This window comes from Apostichopus japonicus, chromosome 4 (genome assembly GCF_037975245.1).
Source record: "Apostichopus japonicus isolate 1M-3 chromosome 4, ASM3797524v1, whole genome shotgun sequence".
Classification (NCBI taxonomy): Eukaryota; Metazoa; Echinodermata; class Holothuroidea; order Aspidochirotida; family Stichopodidae; genus Apostichopus; species Apostichopus japonicus.
In genome coordinates this window covers 4,165,605-4,179,132 of record NC_092564.1, presented here as the reverse complement: position 1 = coordinate 4,179,132, position 13,528 = coordinate 4,165,605, and the positions used below count along the sequence as shown (strand labels likewise).

At 35.2% G+C, this 13,528-nt stretch overlaps 1 protein-coding gene across 2 annotated transcripts in view; it reads left to right on the top strand.

Annotated features, from left to right (window-relative positions):
- LOC139966192 (uncharacterized) overlaps positions 1 to 13,528 on the top strand; it is an 85,652-nt gene that overhangs the window by 61,501 nt on the left and 10,623 nt on the right. The window contains exons 1-8 of one of the 2 annotated variants that reach the window (XM_071968978.1): positions 5,503 to 5,609; positions 6,779 to 6,889; positions 7,712 to 7,847; positions 8,112 to 8,228; positions 8,727 to 8,890; positions 9,624 to 9,876; positions 11,016 to 11,153; positions 13,016 to 13,153. In XM_071968978.1, coding sequence (XP_071825079.1) covers positions 6,857 to 6,889; positions 7,712 to 7,847; positions 8,112 to 8,228; positions 8,727 to 8,890; positions 9,624 to 9,876; positions 11,016 to 11,153; positions 13,016 to 13,153 — 979 coding nt within the window. In that variant the 5' untranslated portion in view covers positions 5,503 to 5,609; positions 6,779 to 6,856. Of the gene's footprint in view, positions 1 to 5,502; positions 5,610 to 6,778; positions 6,890 to 7,711; positions 7,848 to 8,111; positions 8,229 to 8,726; positions 8,891 to 9,623; positions 9,877 to 11,015; positions 11,154 to 13,015; positions 13,154 to 13,528 lie in introns of those variants that run through there. The other variant, XM_071968976.1, reaches the window with a different exon arrangement.

Sequence of the window (13,528 nt, the reverse complement as noted above, 5' to 3'; positions counted from 1 at the left end):
CCAGCAAAAAATGTACCCTAATTTTACCGCGGTAAACTATGGTAAATGTGTGGCAAATAGGGTAAATGTGTGGTAAAATTGTGGTAAAATCAACTGCGGTACATTTACCGCAGTTTTACCATGGTATTACCGCGGTAAAAGTGCGGTACATTTACCGCGGTAAATTTACCGCAGTTTTACCATGATATTACCGCGGTATAAGTAGGGTAAAAGTGCGGTACATTTACCGCGGTAAATTTACCGCAGTTTTACCATGATACTACCGCGGTATAAGTAGGGTAAAAGTGCGGTACATTTACTACGGTAAATTTACCGCAGTTTTACCATGGCATTACCGCGGTAAAAGTGTGGTACATTTACTACGGTAAATTTACCACAATTTTACCATGGTATTACCGCGGTAAAAGTAGGGTAAAAGTGTGGTTCATTTACTGCGGTAAATTTACCGCAGTTTTACCATGATATAACCGCGGTATAAGTAGGGTAAAAGTGCGGTACATTTACCGCGGTAAATTTACCGCAGTTTTACCATGATACTACCGCGGTATAAGTAGGGTAAAAGTGCGGTACATTTACTACGGTAAATTTACCGCAGTTTTACCATGGCATTACCGCGGTAAAAGTGTGGTACTTTTACTACGGTAAATTAACCACAGTTTTACCATGGTATTACCGCGGTAAAAGTAGGGTAAAAGTGTGGTACATTTACTACGGTAAATTTACCATAGTTTTAACATGATATTACTGTAGTAAAAGTAGGGTAAGTTTATATGGTACATAAACTACATATGTGAAATTCCTACAATTGTGCCATGATTAACCACAGTAAAAATAGGGTAAAACTATACGGTGCAATTATACTATGGTAAATTTAACATAATTGTACCACAGTAGAACATATATGGGTCACACTATGAAACATGATGGTACATTTACAGCAATTTTTCCATGATTTTGTCCCATATTTTTGCAATAGTGATATGACAAACCTTTTGTTCTACTCATATCTTAATGTTGGCAATATAAATTACCTGTGGATATGAGTTGAATAAAGAAGAGAGACAAACTGCTATTCTTATATGTTATAGTATGCATCTCTTTTCCTAAAAAAAAACAAGCAGAGGATAGATACATAGAGAATTCCTTCATGGAATCCCTGATATATTTGAGAGGAGACAACAATTAATTCTTTTTTCATTATTAGGGAGAACCTAAAAGCCTTTAAAATGAAAAAAAGAACTATATAAACTAGCACACATAAGGCATAGGTTCTGTGCCTCAACACTGTGGCACACAACAATTGACCAATCAGTGTCCTCAGATTTGGGTATTCTCTGTCAGGTCCAATAAATGACTTGAAAAGTCTATGTAATTATGTTCAGAGTACTCTTTCCATTTAAAACAAGTCTTTGAGGACAATAAGAGATCAAAAGTCCAATCTGGACTACCAATCAAGTCAAAAGAAGAGAGTCAGGAATCATACCAGCTAGGGTAAATGAAATTCAACAAAGCTTTCTCATGTGTGAAACCTCCATGGATTTGATGAGTTAAAAACTGATGCATTCTACAACTGAGGACTTATATGTCAGGCATACAACCATTACAATAATGGTAACGGCATATAGCCAAATCATAATACAGTACACTGATGGGTGAAATTCAAAGGAATATATGGTGTACATGCTCAATGTGAGGTAAAACTGTCCTGCAATTAGTGTAAAATCATGGTAAACTGAGGTAAAACTAAGGTAAAAGCGTAGTAAATCTACGGTAAAATTGGGGTAAAACGTGGTAAGGGCGTGGTAAAAGTATGGTAAATTGAGGTAAAACGAAGGTAAAAGCGTGGTAAATCTACGGTAAAATTGGGGTAAAAGAACAGTAAACTGTGGTAAAAGCGTGGTAAATATACGGTAAAATTGGGGTAAAAGAACGGTAAAACTGTGGTAAATTTGGGGTAAAAGTGTAGTAAAAGCGCGGTAAAAGTATGGTAACACCGTGGTAAATTGCGGTAAAATTGGGGTAAAAGTGAGGTAAAACCATGGTAAATTTGTGGTAATTTACTGCGGTAAACCGCGGTTTACCGCGTCCATAGGGCCAAAACACCGCGGTAATGTACAACAAATTTACCGCGTTTTTACCCCGGTTTACCGGGGTAAAAGTGTGGTATGTTACCGCGGTAAATTTGAGGTAAATTTTTTCCTGGGAATACAAGTCAGAGGGATATTAATCCCTTTAAAATTAACGAAATTTGTTTCATCATTTATTGTAATTTCACCCATCTTTTCACTACAATTTTATGCATTTTCTCGATGAAGTTCTATATTCCATAACTGGTATCTCTGCAAAGGTCAACAAAGGGCAAACACTGCAAACCTTGTAAGCACAATAACTCAAAAAAGTGCAGCTTGAGCGAACTTCATACTTGGTATGTACACGAAGAAAAGATACGTATTGAAATTGATTCAGTTTGAAGGTCATTTCAGGTCAATATACACCTAGGTATGAACATTTAGAAACCACTAAAGTATCAAATACGAACAAGACATAAACTTACAGACTAACGTTATTATAAAAGTCAACGCTATTAGAAAAGAACATGTGTTCACGTGAACGTGCCAGAGAAACCCCTTGTTAAAAAAATGGTAGAGACATAATACCATCTCCCACGGCCATAAATTACGCTAGAAACAACATTTTGTAGAGATTGTAGTTTTATAATGAGACTTGCATTAAAACCGCAGTACAGAGAGCTGCACATACCAATGCTGTTAAGAATGAGTGAAATTATGAGAGTTTTCACAACATCACGAGGAAGAAAAGACATTAACCTTTGAAATATAACGTATTGTCCTGAACCAAGCGGAAATGGTGGTTTTAGCTGAATGATTGAGAGATAGGGTATTGGCAATGAGAGCATCAATGTTTCTAGCAACTGTTTTACAGCGAATGCAATGGGCGTCCACCACTACCCAACCGTCTCAGAATAGAGTTATAACCAAGTAACATAATTTCGTTTTCTATCAGGGTTTATTTTTGTCAGTGGCCATGCAAATATTATTGCAATAAATCTACGATTGGATATGGGTTTGAATTTTATCATTGTATAGAGCGGATTACCAGTAAGTTAATCTTTAATCTCGGAATTCATTAACTTGATATCATTGCCAGGCAAACTCTCAATAGTTAACTTAAAAGAAGTTAAACGTAGGAGCAAGTTCATGCCTGGACTCATGTATGGGTAACACAAGTTCACTTTTACTGCCAATAAAAGTATTGAATATGTTAACCAAAACACTTATGGTATATGAAAGACCCATATTTGCTGGTGCAGTAAGATTTTGCTAAATGCAGAAATAGATGTTTCTTTCTCTAACGAAAGACCGATATTGTCCCGATTATCCCCATGTTTTCTGCGTTTTACTACGCAGATTTTAGTCATCATTATCAAACCAAGGATCGTGAGTGACAGCTCTCACTCTTTTAGTTATTATGTGTGTATATATAATCTAGAATGAGTTTCAACTCTATCATAAAACAAAATATGTGCTTCAAAGTTAGCAGTGGTCATATCACCAAGAGAATTTCAATGTCACACTTAATTCTAAACGAGTACGTGGTAAATTTAATCCGTAGAGTTTTTATTGTGGCAAATCGCAAATGTTTAGGGTAATGATCAGTAGTGGATATTAATAACAATAAATCGGTTTGACACGTTTATAATACACAGAAAAACTGTTCTTCACAACGTTCTTCACGCCAATCGCCAGGTCGACTCAAACACATTTTCTCAAACGCTTCAATAGCCAATGAACAATCAAACGTCAACTATCCTTTGTTGTTTTACGATAAAAAATATTAAAGGGTGACACCTACATGAGACACACCAGCATAATCCGGCTCGCAAAATGAAAATTGGCCCACGAACTTGCACTAATCGGGGACTCTATAGGTCTTACGAATTTAACGGAGTTATCTGGATTCATATAATATTGCTTTCTCTACACCGTTTTTTTCTGTTGTCTTGTTTCGAAGGTCATGAAGGTCTTATTGTGTATCGCTTTGTTGCTGTCCCCTTTTGCCAGTTCCAGCACAAATGCACAAGGAATATCCCTAGATGTTGATGGCGATCATGTCTGCACAAGAACAGAAAGGTATTGTACATTTAGCTTCTCTGTTGTATTTTGCATTAAACATTTGTTATATGCATTATACAACATGTCGACAATCTACTACAAGTCGCCTAAAATCATCCTTTTACACTGAATTTTGCCATTTAACAACTCCTTAGACACTTTTAACGGGTCTATAAAGTGAAACAAATAGAACACCCGATTGGTGCCACTGTAAGAAGCTTTGAAAGACATAAACCTGTGAAAAGTAATCCTTTAATGGTAATGTATTTTCAGTCTACTGACAAACTATGCCAATAGCTATGTCTGCCGTTGTTTCAAGAGTACCCTGTTATATGTTATGTAAAATGAATTAAATTTTCCTAGCATAAGTAATAGTTAATTAATGGATGTAAACGTAACATTTATTATGCCGTTAATAACAGAGCTTATAATAAAAACGTTCATGTTCCTTCATTTTGTTTTCATTTTTCAAAGTTTGTACTTTGCACAGCTACCACAAATCGTTCCTATCGCCATACTGGGAAGATTATCAAATAATGCAACGCGGATTCTGTTGGAAAATCTTTCCGTTTCCCCCTTTTTGGTGCACGGAGTCAATGTAAGATAACATTCAGAATGAAATTAGCACTGCTAGGTGTTACTAGAAAGATAACCCTACTACCCTTTGGAAAAGATGTGTTCCTAACGTCACAAACATTGGTGTCAGTTGAAAATAGTAATCTGAGGAAGAGAAAATTCTTGAATAGGGTGATTGGGGTGGATCAGGCCCTCATGAATTGGTTAAAAGTGAAATATGAATGCCTTTCCCCCTTTTTCATGAATTCACAAGTGTGTGTTTGTGAGGTGTGTCTGTATATGATGCGAAGGGGGGGGGGGGGGTTCAGAAGGATTTGTTAACAACATCAGATAGGTATGAAGGTATTTCTCATAAGATGGGACGAACTTTGATCTTTATTTTCAGCTGAGGTAAATGTTGTTAATTCCAATATCAAGGTTAACAGTGCAAGAATGAGAATTGGTGTCCTAGTTTTGTAATTTGCTAATGGCTTTGTAAAACAGTGGCCCATACTTAGTGGTCAAATTACTCCACTATAGGTCATGCTTCCAGTTAATAAGTTTAAAAATTCTCTCCCGGAAGATCCCGGTTTATAAACGCAACCAGTTGTATACCAGAAGCTCTTTGCTGTCAAGCTACCTGAATCTTATACAATATAAGAATTATTTTTAATTTGGTAGCTGAATTGATTTGAGTTAACAGTGATCCTTTCTCCTATTAGTGTTTAATATTAGTTGCAGATAGCAAATAAAATAAATAACAGATCTTCATGCTATTTGACAATATCTTAAATTACATTTTTGTCGTTACCAGTACAAGGCATATAAAGAATTACAAACTAGAATTCAAAGACGAGGACAGACCTGTTCGGGGGTGCTGCGATGGCTATCTTTATGTAGAGCCAGTGAATTATTGTTATCGTAAGTATTCAAAATTGATTAAGCAATAATAAATGTAACATAATATAGGACGTATATATTGGCTTATATACAACCAAACTTCTAAATTAAATCTCTGTACCCAACCCATCCCCATCTCCATTCCTGTGTCATAAAATGTAGTTTTCCTTCCTCCTCACTTTGGTGAGAGAATGACATGTGTATTATAGTTGTATCTAAACGTTTGATCTTTAAAAGTGTCTACTTCAGACCATCTTTCGGTATAAGAAACCAATAAATAGTGGAAAGTGGTAAATTGAGATTATGGACTTGTAACAGTAATTTGAACTCTTCGCTTCCCTTGCAGTCGGTTAGTACCTACACTTAACACCCAATTTCCTCTAATAACTTCACCATCTTCAATAAACGAAGCAGACAATATTCATCTATCGTCCGAGTGAGTCACACAAGACAATAATAGTTTCCCCGATGGAGATAAGATACACCGTTATAACTTTAATTGCAAACATAACAAGTAACTATTAACTGCAACATAAAGGCCGACAAAAGTAATGCATTACATATTCATTACGCAATACACTTCACTGCAATTAAATCCATTTTGAAAATCGTAGCGTTCACAAGTTTTGGATAAGTAGGCAATATAAGAAGTCTAGTATAATATGTTTCTGTTAGAGATATTTGATATGTAATATCATATAGTTTCTGTACCTTTCAAGAAACATTTCTTTGCTCCATCGCGCTTTCATTCTTAAACATTCTAACCAATCATTTTTACAAACGCTTCAGGCAGAACCTGACGACCTACCCAGTCTGTTGTACAACATGTCGATACTGTTTCCATTTGGATTTGCTTTACCGCGCGTCAAGAGCCAGCAACATCTCTAACACCTCCTTAAATACATGATGTAATTTAACAGCGCCTTAAACGGATTTAAAATTAGTAAAAAAATGTCTGTACAAAAGCAAGCGGGCAAAACGTCATATTTACATTCACGGTATATTCATGAACCATTGGAGATAAAGATAATTAGTCTGCATATTTATTGAATGGATTCATATGAAGTATTTGAACTGCGATATATTTGGGATGAATGCTTCTGATATGCAGAAAATGATGATATAAGCGAGAAACTAAAAATTTAGAGTGACATCATTCTTTTGCATTAATCTTGTCTAACCCTTTCTAGCGTGTTCCACAAACAAATGGGGTACTAATTGTGCCAACGATTGCTTTTGCTTGAACGGGGCCACGTGTGATCCTACCGATGGTAGTTGTACGTGTGCAGCAGGATACACAGGTGAGAAAACCAAAAGACGTAATAAACACATTTGTCTGAGTGTATCCAGTCAGCCAATGGGTACAGTAATTTCTTTTCTGAGAATAGCAAAAATTATTGTTTTACAGACCTTTTCGTCAGCACTTTAATGAGTCTTGTGTCTATAATTCAACAAAAAATAGTCACCAATTTTGTATTTTATAATAGATGTACATCGTTAAAGTACCATAAACTGAATTCAACGTACAGGGTTCTTAGTTTCTGGAATCAAAGTCTTTTTTGTGTGAATATGCATTATCGGTAAACACATAAAGATATCATAATTATTTTTCTTCTCTCTGAATAAAACCCAGCTTTGAGTGCAACTACATCACTTTTTTCCAACTATTGACGTGTTGAGAGGGACAGTGGGGTTCATAACACAACTATTATGAAGTGGCTTAACAGATTATCTTTTTTCTATCAATGTAAAGAGTTTTCCTCTGTTTGTGTCTTTATAAAAGAAATCCGAGAAATTACCATTCATCTTTACGATTAGTAAATTATGTATTTTGACCAATTATTTGTAACCACATGTAGGATGGTTTCCATTGAAAATTTCACGAAAATCCATCACTACTTTACAAAGTCTATTTTGAATGATTAAATTCCAATTTCGTTCTATCATATCAAAATATTTTACTTGATTTATCAACACAGCCTATCCAATTGGTTAGAGGGCTTAAGAATTAGGGTCCTCAACAGCCTCTGCTTGAATACTTTTTCACCATTGTGCTCTATACTGAAAGATAAGATAGCACTCAAGAATCTCTACTTTTAGTGGCTTTTTTTTATTCGACTCAGGGTATAATTGTGGGTATACCTCTACTTGGCACAAATATGGGCAAGACTGTCAGTTTGATTGTCAGTGTGAGAATGGAGCTGCCTGCGATCCAGTTACTGGTGCTTGTAGTTGCACTGCTGGATACAGAGGTCCCCGGTAAGTAAATATTCTAAAACTACTTTCTCTGTGTGCAGAATATAACTATACCCGACAGTCCATTAGTTTGCAAGAATAGATGGAATTTTCATTAACATGAGCATATCCTTAACATAGCATGGTCAGAGAATTAAACTCACTTTTACTCAAATTCATCAATAGCAAATAATATGGACAAAAGTTTTGTTTAGAACCTACTTGGACAATTACTCAAAACTGGATATTGGCATTAACGATGAAATGATTGGATTTTTTGTTTTACAGATTTGTTGAACGTTGTCCAGAAAAGACGTATGGAAATGGTTGTAAGCAGACTTGGTTGTAAGAGACAAAATAATGCAACATGTGGTCACATAGAAGGCAGATGTTTTTGCTCACCTGGTTAGTTTTGTTTCATGTCATTTTGTCTTCAAGATAATCAAGGTATGATACATATTCATTTTGAAGTTTTAATTAGCTCTTTTCATGCGTACAGTTTGAGGACAAAAAGAATTAATCCAATGTTTCTGGTGACACTGACGTAGCTGATATATTTCGAAGGAAAAATTCTTTGTTAACTGTTCTAAAAATCTCATTTTTATATGCATTACCACCAAAACTTGTTTGTTTTATACACCAGAGTTGATGCCATGTTAGGCTCTTCAAACTGTCACTCCGTGGAACTGCAATTCATTTACCATAGTCACGTGATCATTGTCCATCACATATCATCGAGAAGGAATTACTAAAATACCTGTTTCCGTAGTTGTACTTGTTGGATCCCAATTCAGAATATGAAGTGAACAATCGTAATACCATATCACCAATATCAATCTGTTAAAGTTTCTGGTTCTGTCAAGTGTGTTGAGCAAATTGTCCTGCATAATCATCTGTTTTCAGGATGGCAGGGATTGCACTGTACAGAACCTTGTCCGGCCGACAGTTTCGGCCCTGGATGTAAAGAGACTTGCTCATGCGTAAATGCCCAGTCATGTAACAGATACACCGGAAGCTGCAAGTGCGACATTGGTTTTATTGGACAGACCTGCTCAGAACGCTGTTTGGTAAGACTTGTAATATTTGATGAGGGTATTGCTAAGCAAAGTGGAGGGAGAGAGGATAGGTGAAAACCCGGCAGTTGGAAGAGATATTTTAACTATTTTGGTTTAAAAGGCGTGCTCGTTAATGTTGGTCCCTTCACTGAGATATTTGAATTTGAACAACTTACATGGACATCAAATATTTCCATATAATTACGATGTAAATATTTCTCTTGATATAAAATACATCGTTTGACAATCTTGTAATGATCAATATTGATTTTTCATATGATGTTTAATTATTTATTAAAGCCTAAAGAGAAAGATATTAAATAGTAATTCACGAACAATCTGACCTAACTCGGGTTCTACTCTGTTCACTTCTAGTTCCTTAAAGCGGACTAAAACTGCCGATATTTATGAGATTTAAAATGCTCTTCAACACTCAAATCACATAACAATATATATCAAGTTTGACTACGCATCTTTCTATTCCACAGAATGATCCAAAAGTAAGAATTGAGAAGTTTACTAATTTTCCATTTGTGTATATCAATGAAGTAGTAATGTTTAGGGCGCAAATCACTTGCATTAAAATATATAGGGTGCCTCTGTTTGATCAATTGCCATCTAAAAAATTGGTGGAAGGCTTGGAGGTATTAGTAATCAAACTCGAAATGATATTGTGAGTAGCACTCCTTTTTGAATCCAATAAATCATCATAATGATGTAGAATATACGTCCATAATTTTTTCAGAATGGTACGTTTGGACGAAACTGTAATCTGACATGTGATTACTGTGTAGAGGCAACTGGGTGTACTAATGTGGAGGGCAAATGTCAATGTAAACCTAATTTCGATGGCGTGCTTTGTAACAGTCCTTGTGAAAATGGATTTTGGGGAGACACCTGCAAGGATCGATGTTCGTGTGAGAATGAGGGATCTTGTCATCCTACAACAGGAAAGTGTATTTGTCCTCCTGGTTTTACTGGCGTTCATTTTGAAAACTGTAAGTAGTTTTCACTAAGTTTGATGCTAAATGATTTTATTCTCATGACAAGAATTAAATCATGATAATTTTCTTTGGATGACAGCTAAGAAGATCTGTAGTACCAGTAACACAGAATTGTTAGATTTAAGCTTCTGCACTGAAGAACGTTGTAACAAACTGACGATGTGACTATGTATTGGTAGGATGTCCAACCACCTCTTTGTTCTAATCGGGTGGATTAATTCATAAATGTTTGTTAAGGAAGTACCACAGTATGTCTAGCCGTCTCAGGTCTTCTGTTCAACATTATAAATCTAACTTGCAATTAAAAGAGACACAAACGCAACTATCATCTGAGGCACATATGACAACAATCTTTGTGAAGAACAAATCTCTCCGCGAAACAGCTAAAGAAAAATATTGTTCTGTTTGGGAGATATCGTATTGTAAAAGTTGTGTCTGGGATCTACATGTGTTATGTTCTAGTGCCGTTAGGTTCTGAAACCTTTTCCCTTTCTCGTTGTTTATCATTTCATGTTTTCACCTGAGAATGTAAACAGGTTGACACTGCCACCAGCCATCATTATCTCATGTTAAGAGGTGCAATATTTTAGATTTAGCATGTGCAACCCATCTCCAATACTGGGAAGCATAAAAATATTTAAGCACTGTGACTCGATGATGTCATATCTAGAACTATCAGACTTAGTCCTTTAAGTCAGTAATGTTAAATCTGTGATATCTCCGATGTGGAAAAGATTTTCCTTAACTTTTAATGGAAATTGATCATGACAGTTATCTTCATCACATAGAGCAATGATGATGGTTAGATTTCGGTTTCATTTAATGATGCCAGTTGGATTAATGAGATTTCCAACTTATGCGATTGTCATATCATCGTTATAGAAGTAAAGCCAAGACATACAAAATTGTTAATTTTGTCATAAATTCCACTAAATATTTTCAATTTCTTTTTCATTATTTAACTCAACCTAGGCCAATGTTTTGCTATGTGGTTGATATTTGAAGTATCATATATCTTTCTACCTTTCTTAAGAATTGCTATGGTTAAAATGAAAATTACTCGAAAAAAGGCCAAATTACAATGATCGTAACATGTTCAACAGATTTTTTCTACTTGTCCACTTTTTGATTAGATTGCCCCAGTGGGACTTTCGGATACAATTGTCAATACCAGTGCCCCAGCACTTGCCTCTCCATCAATAAAACTTGTCATCCAGAAACAAGCAGTTGTATTTGTCAAGCTGGCAAGACTGGAGTTAGCTGTGACGAAGGTGAGTTATATCCTGTTTTCCTTCCGAGTGAGAAGTAATTATCCAACCAATTTATTGGAAAATTTTGTTTCATGTAGAACTTTTCTTCTATGTCAGAGTATATTGTCCATTTAACTAAAAACTGTTTCCTTTAATGATGTAAAGTTATTCGTATGTGCGTCAGTGTCAAATTTTGCTTGTAAAGGATTAACACAAATATAACAAAAGCTTAGGGTAAGAAATTAAAATGAACCAAACAATTAAAAGAAAGGAAAGACAAGATCAATACTTATGTTTGGCTGACGAAAGAGGAACACTTTGCCTTTATTTCTCGTGTATCGTTTCGAGGAACCAACATTTGAAGTTACCGAAACTTGAAGCAACAGGTTTGATGTCATAGATGCACACTGACAATTGTTACTTCATGTTTTTTAACATCAAATTTCGTGTTGAAAATCGAGATGCATTTACATCTGAAACTTTTCAACCATTGCGGTATTGATAAGTTCACATCCCTTAAAGCAAAGTTGGAATCCGAGGTCAAAACGATAAAGTAATATAATAATAGAAACCACAACCTTTTGCAGTCTCAGTGCAATTATGACATCTCACCTGTTTACGTTAAATTCACTTTATGGTGCAAACTGTGACAATGTAAACTATATATACATATCTTGAACGTACAATGTCAAAATTTTACCAGGAGGCTTAGTATATGTTCTTCTTTCATTAGTCAAAAAGAAGTATTCCTCTACGTTATCCATTTAATTACTCACAAATTCCCTTTATTTGAGCTAAATAAGAATATTATCAAGTTGATACGGGTTGCCTAGAGCTCGGCAGTGTTTGCCTAGCCGAATTCAGTGTGATGCCATCATTTATTTTTACACATTAACTTTTAGTATTTGATTTATTCGATGTACCGTTTTGTAATAATCGACTATTTTTATCCAGCTGTCTACATGATATAAAAGTGTGTCCTTAATTATTTGACTATATATTCTAAATGATCAGTCCATGTGCACAACTTTGGCAATCATTTTAGTGCTCTCTGGTTTCGGTTATGTAACTTGATTTTGAAAATAACTTGATATTGCTCTTTCATTTAATAGAATAGCCCACGGGAAAGTTTGGTCTGGTTGTTCTGAAAACTGTCTTTGCCAGAACAGCAGTAATTGCGAGAAATTTGTTTCAATATTAATTTACAGTCTTAAATGATTATAATAATTTTGTCTCATAGTTATGAAACAGTCAAGAAGCAGAATCAAACTACAAAAAAGAATTGTTAGTGCATTAGTAAATTTAGTTTTGTAATCTATGAAAATGTTGGTTAATGGTTGACAAGGATATCATCACAAAGCTAATGTTTCAAAATTGAGCTGCATCACTATTTAGTTAGTGCAGATGATCTGTATAGAAGTTGGCTGTCTCACTTTGGCTGTTTTAGCACTCCAAACAAATTAAGATGCGTCAATGTTATATTATATTGTGTTTCTTCAAGAAATGAGGCATATGATCACTACTTGTAACACTAATGGTGGAGTGGTTTAATATTATTATTATTATATTAGTGGTGTAATATTAGTATCATCATCGTACATGAGTTATCATGGTATAGTAGTGATTATGATCGAAATGAAGCCAATTTGGTAGGAAAATGGGACCAGTAGAAATTTACTGTCTCACCATGGTTGTTTTAGTGATTTAATTAAATTAGGATGCGTCAGTGTTCTGTTATACTTGTTTTTTCAAGTAGTGAGGCATATGATATATCTATGGAGCTAGTTTGAGATTCGCTAATGAAAACTGAAGTAAAACTCCCGATGATTTAATAATTGGTAATCTGTAATGACTGAATCAGGTTCGTCTTGTTTGTTTTTAAGATTGTACCAACGACACATACGGATACAATTGTCAGTACCAGTGTCCCAGCGATTGCATCGCAAACAACGGAACTTGTGATCTTGATACAGGTGTCTGCATTTGTCCGGCAGGCAGGACAGGAGTAAATTGCAATGAAGGTTAGTCATATCTTGTTTTCTTCCAAAGTGAAAATAATTATCTGACCATTTACAACAGTAATTTGCATCTCAGTGGACCTCTGTGCAAAGACCAAATTTGTATATGCACTTGTCTGAAAGATTTATTGAAAATTTGACTGATTTTTCTAAACATTATTAAAGATATTTGAAATGTAACATCATATAGTTTTGTTTACCTATCAAGAAACATTTCTCTACTCTATCGCGCTTTTATTCTTAAACATTCTTGCCAATCATTTTAAAACACTTCAGACAGACCATGCGGACCTACCCAGTCTGCTGTACAACTTGTCGATACCGATACCATTTAGATTTGCATTAAAGCGCGTCAAAAGAAGTCAGCAAAATCACTAA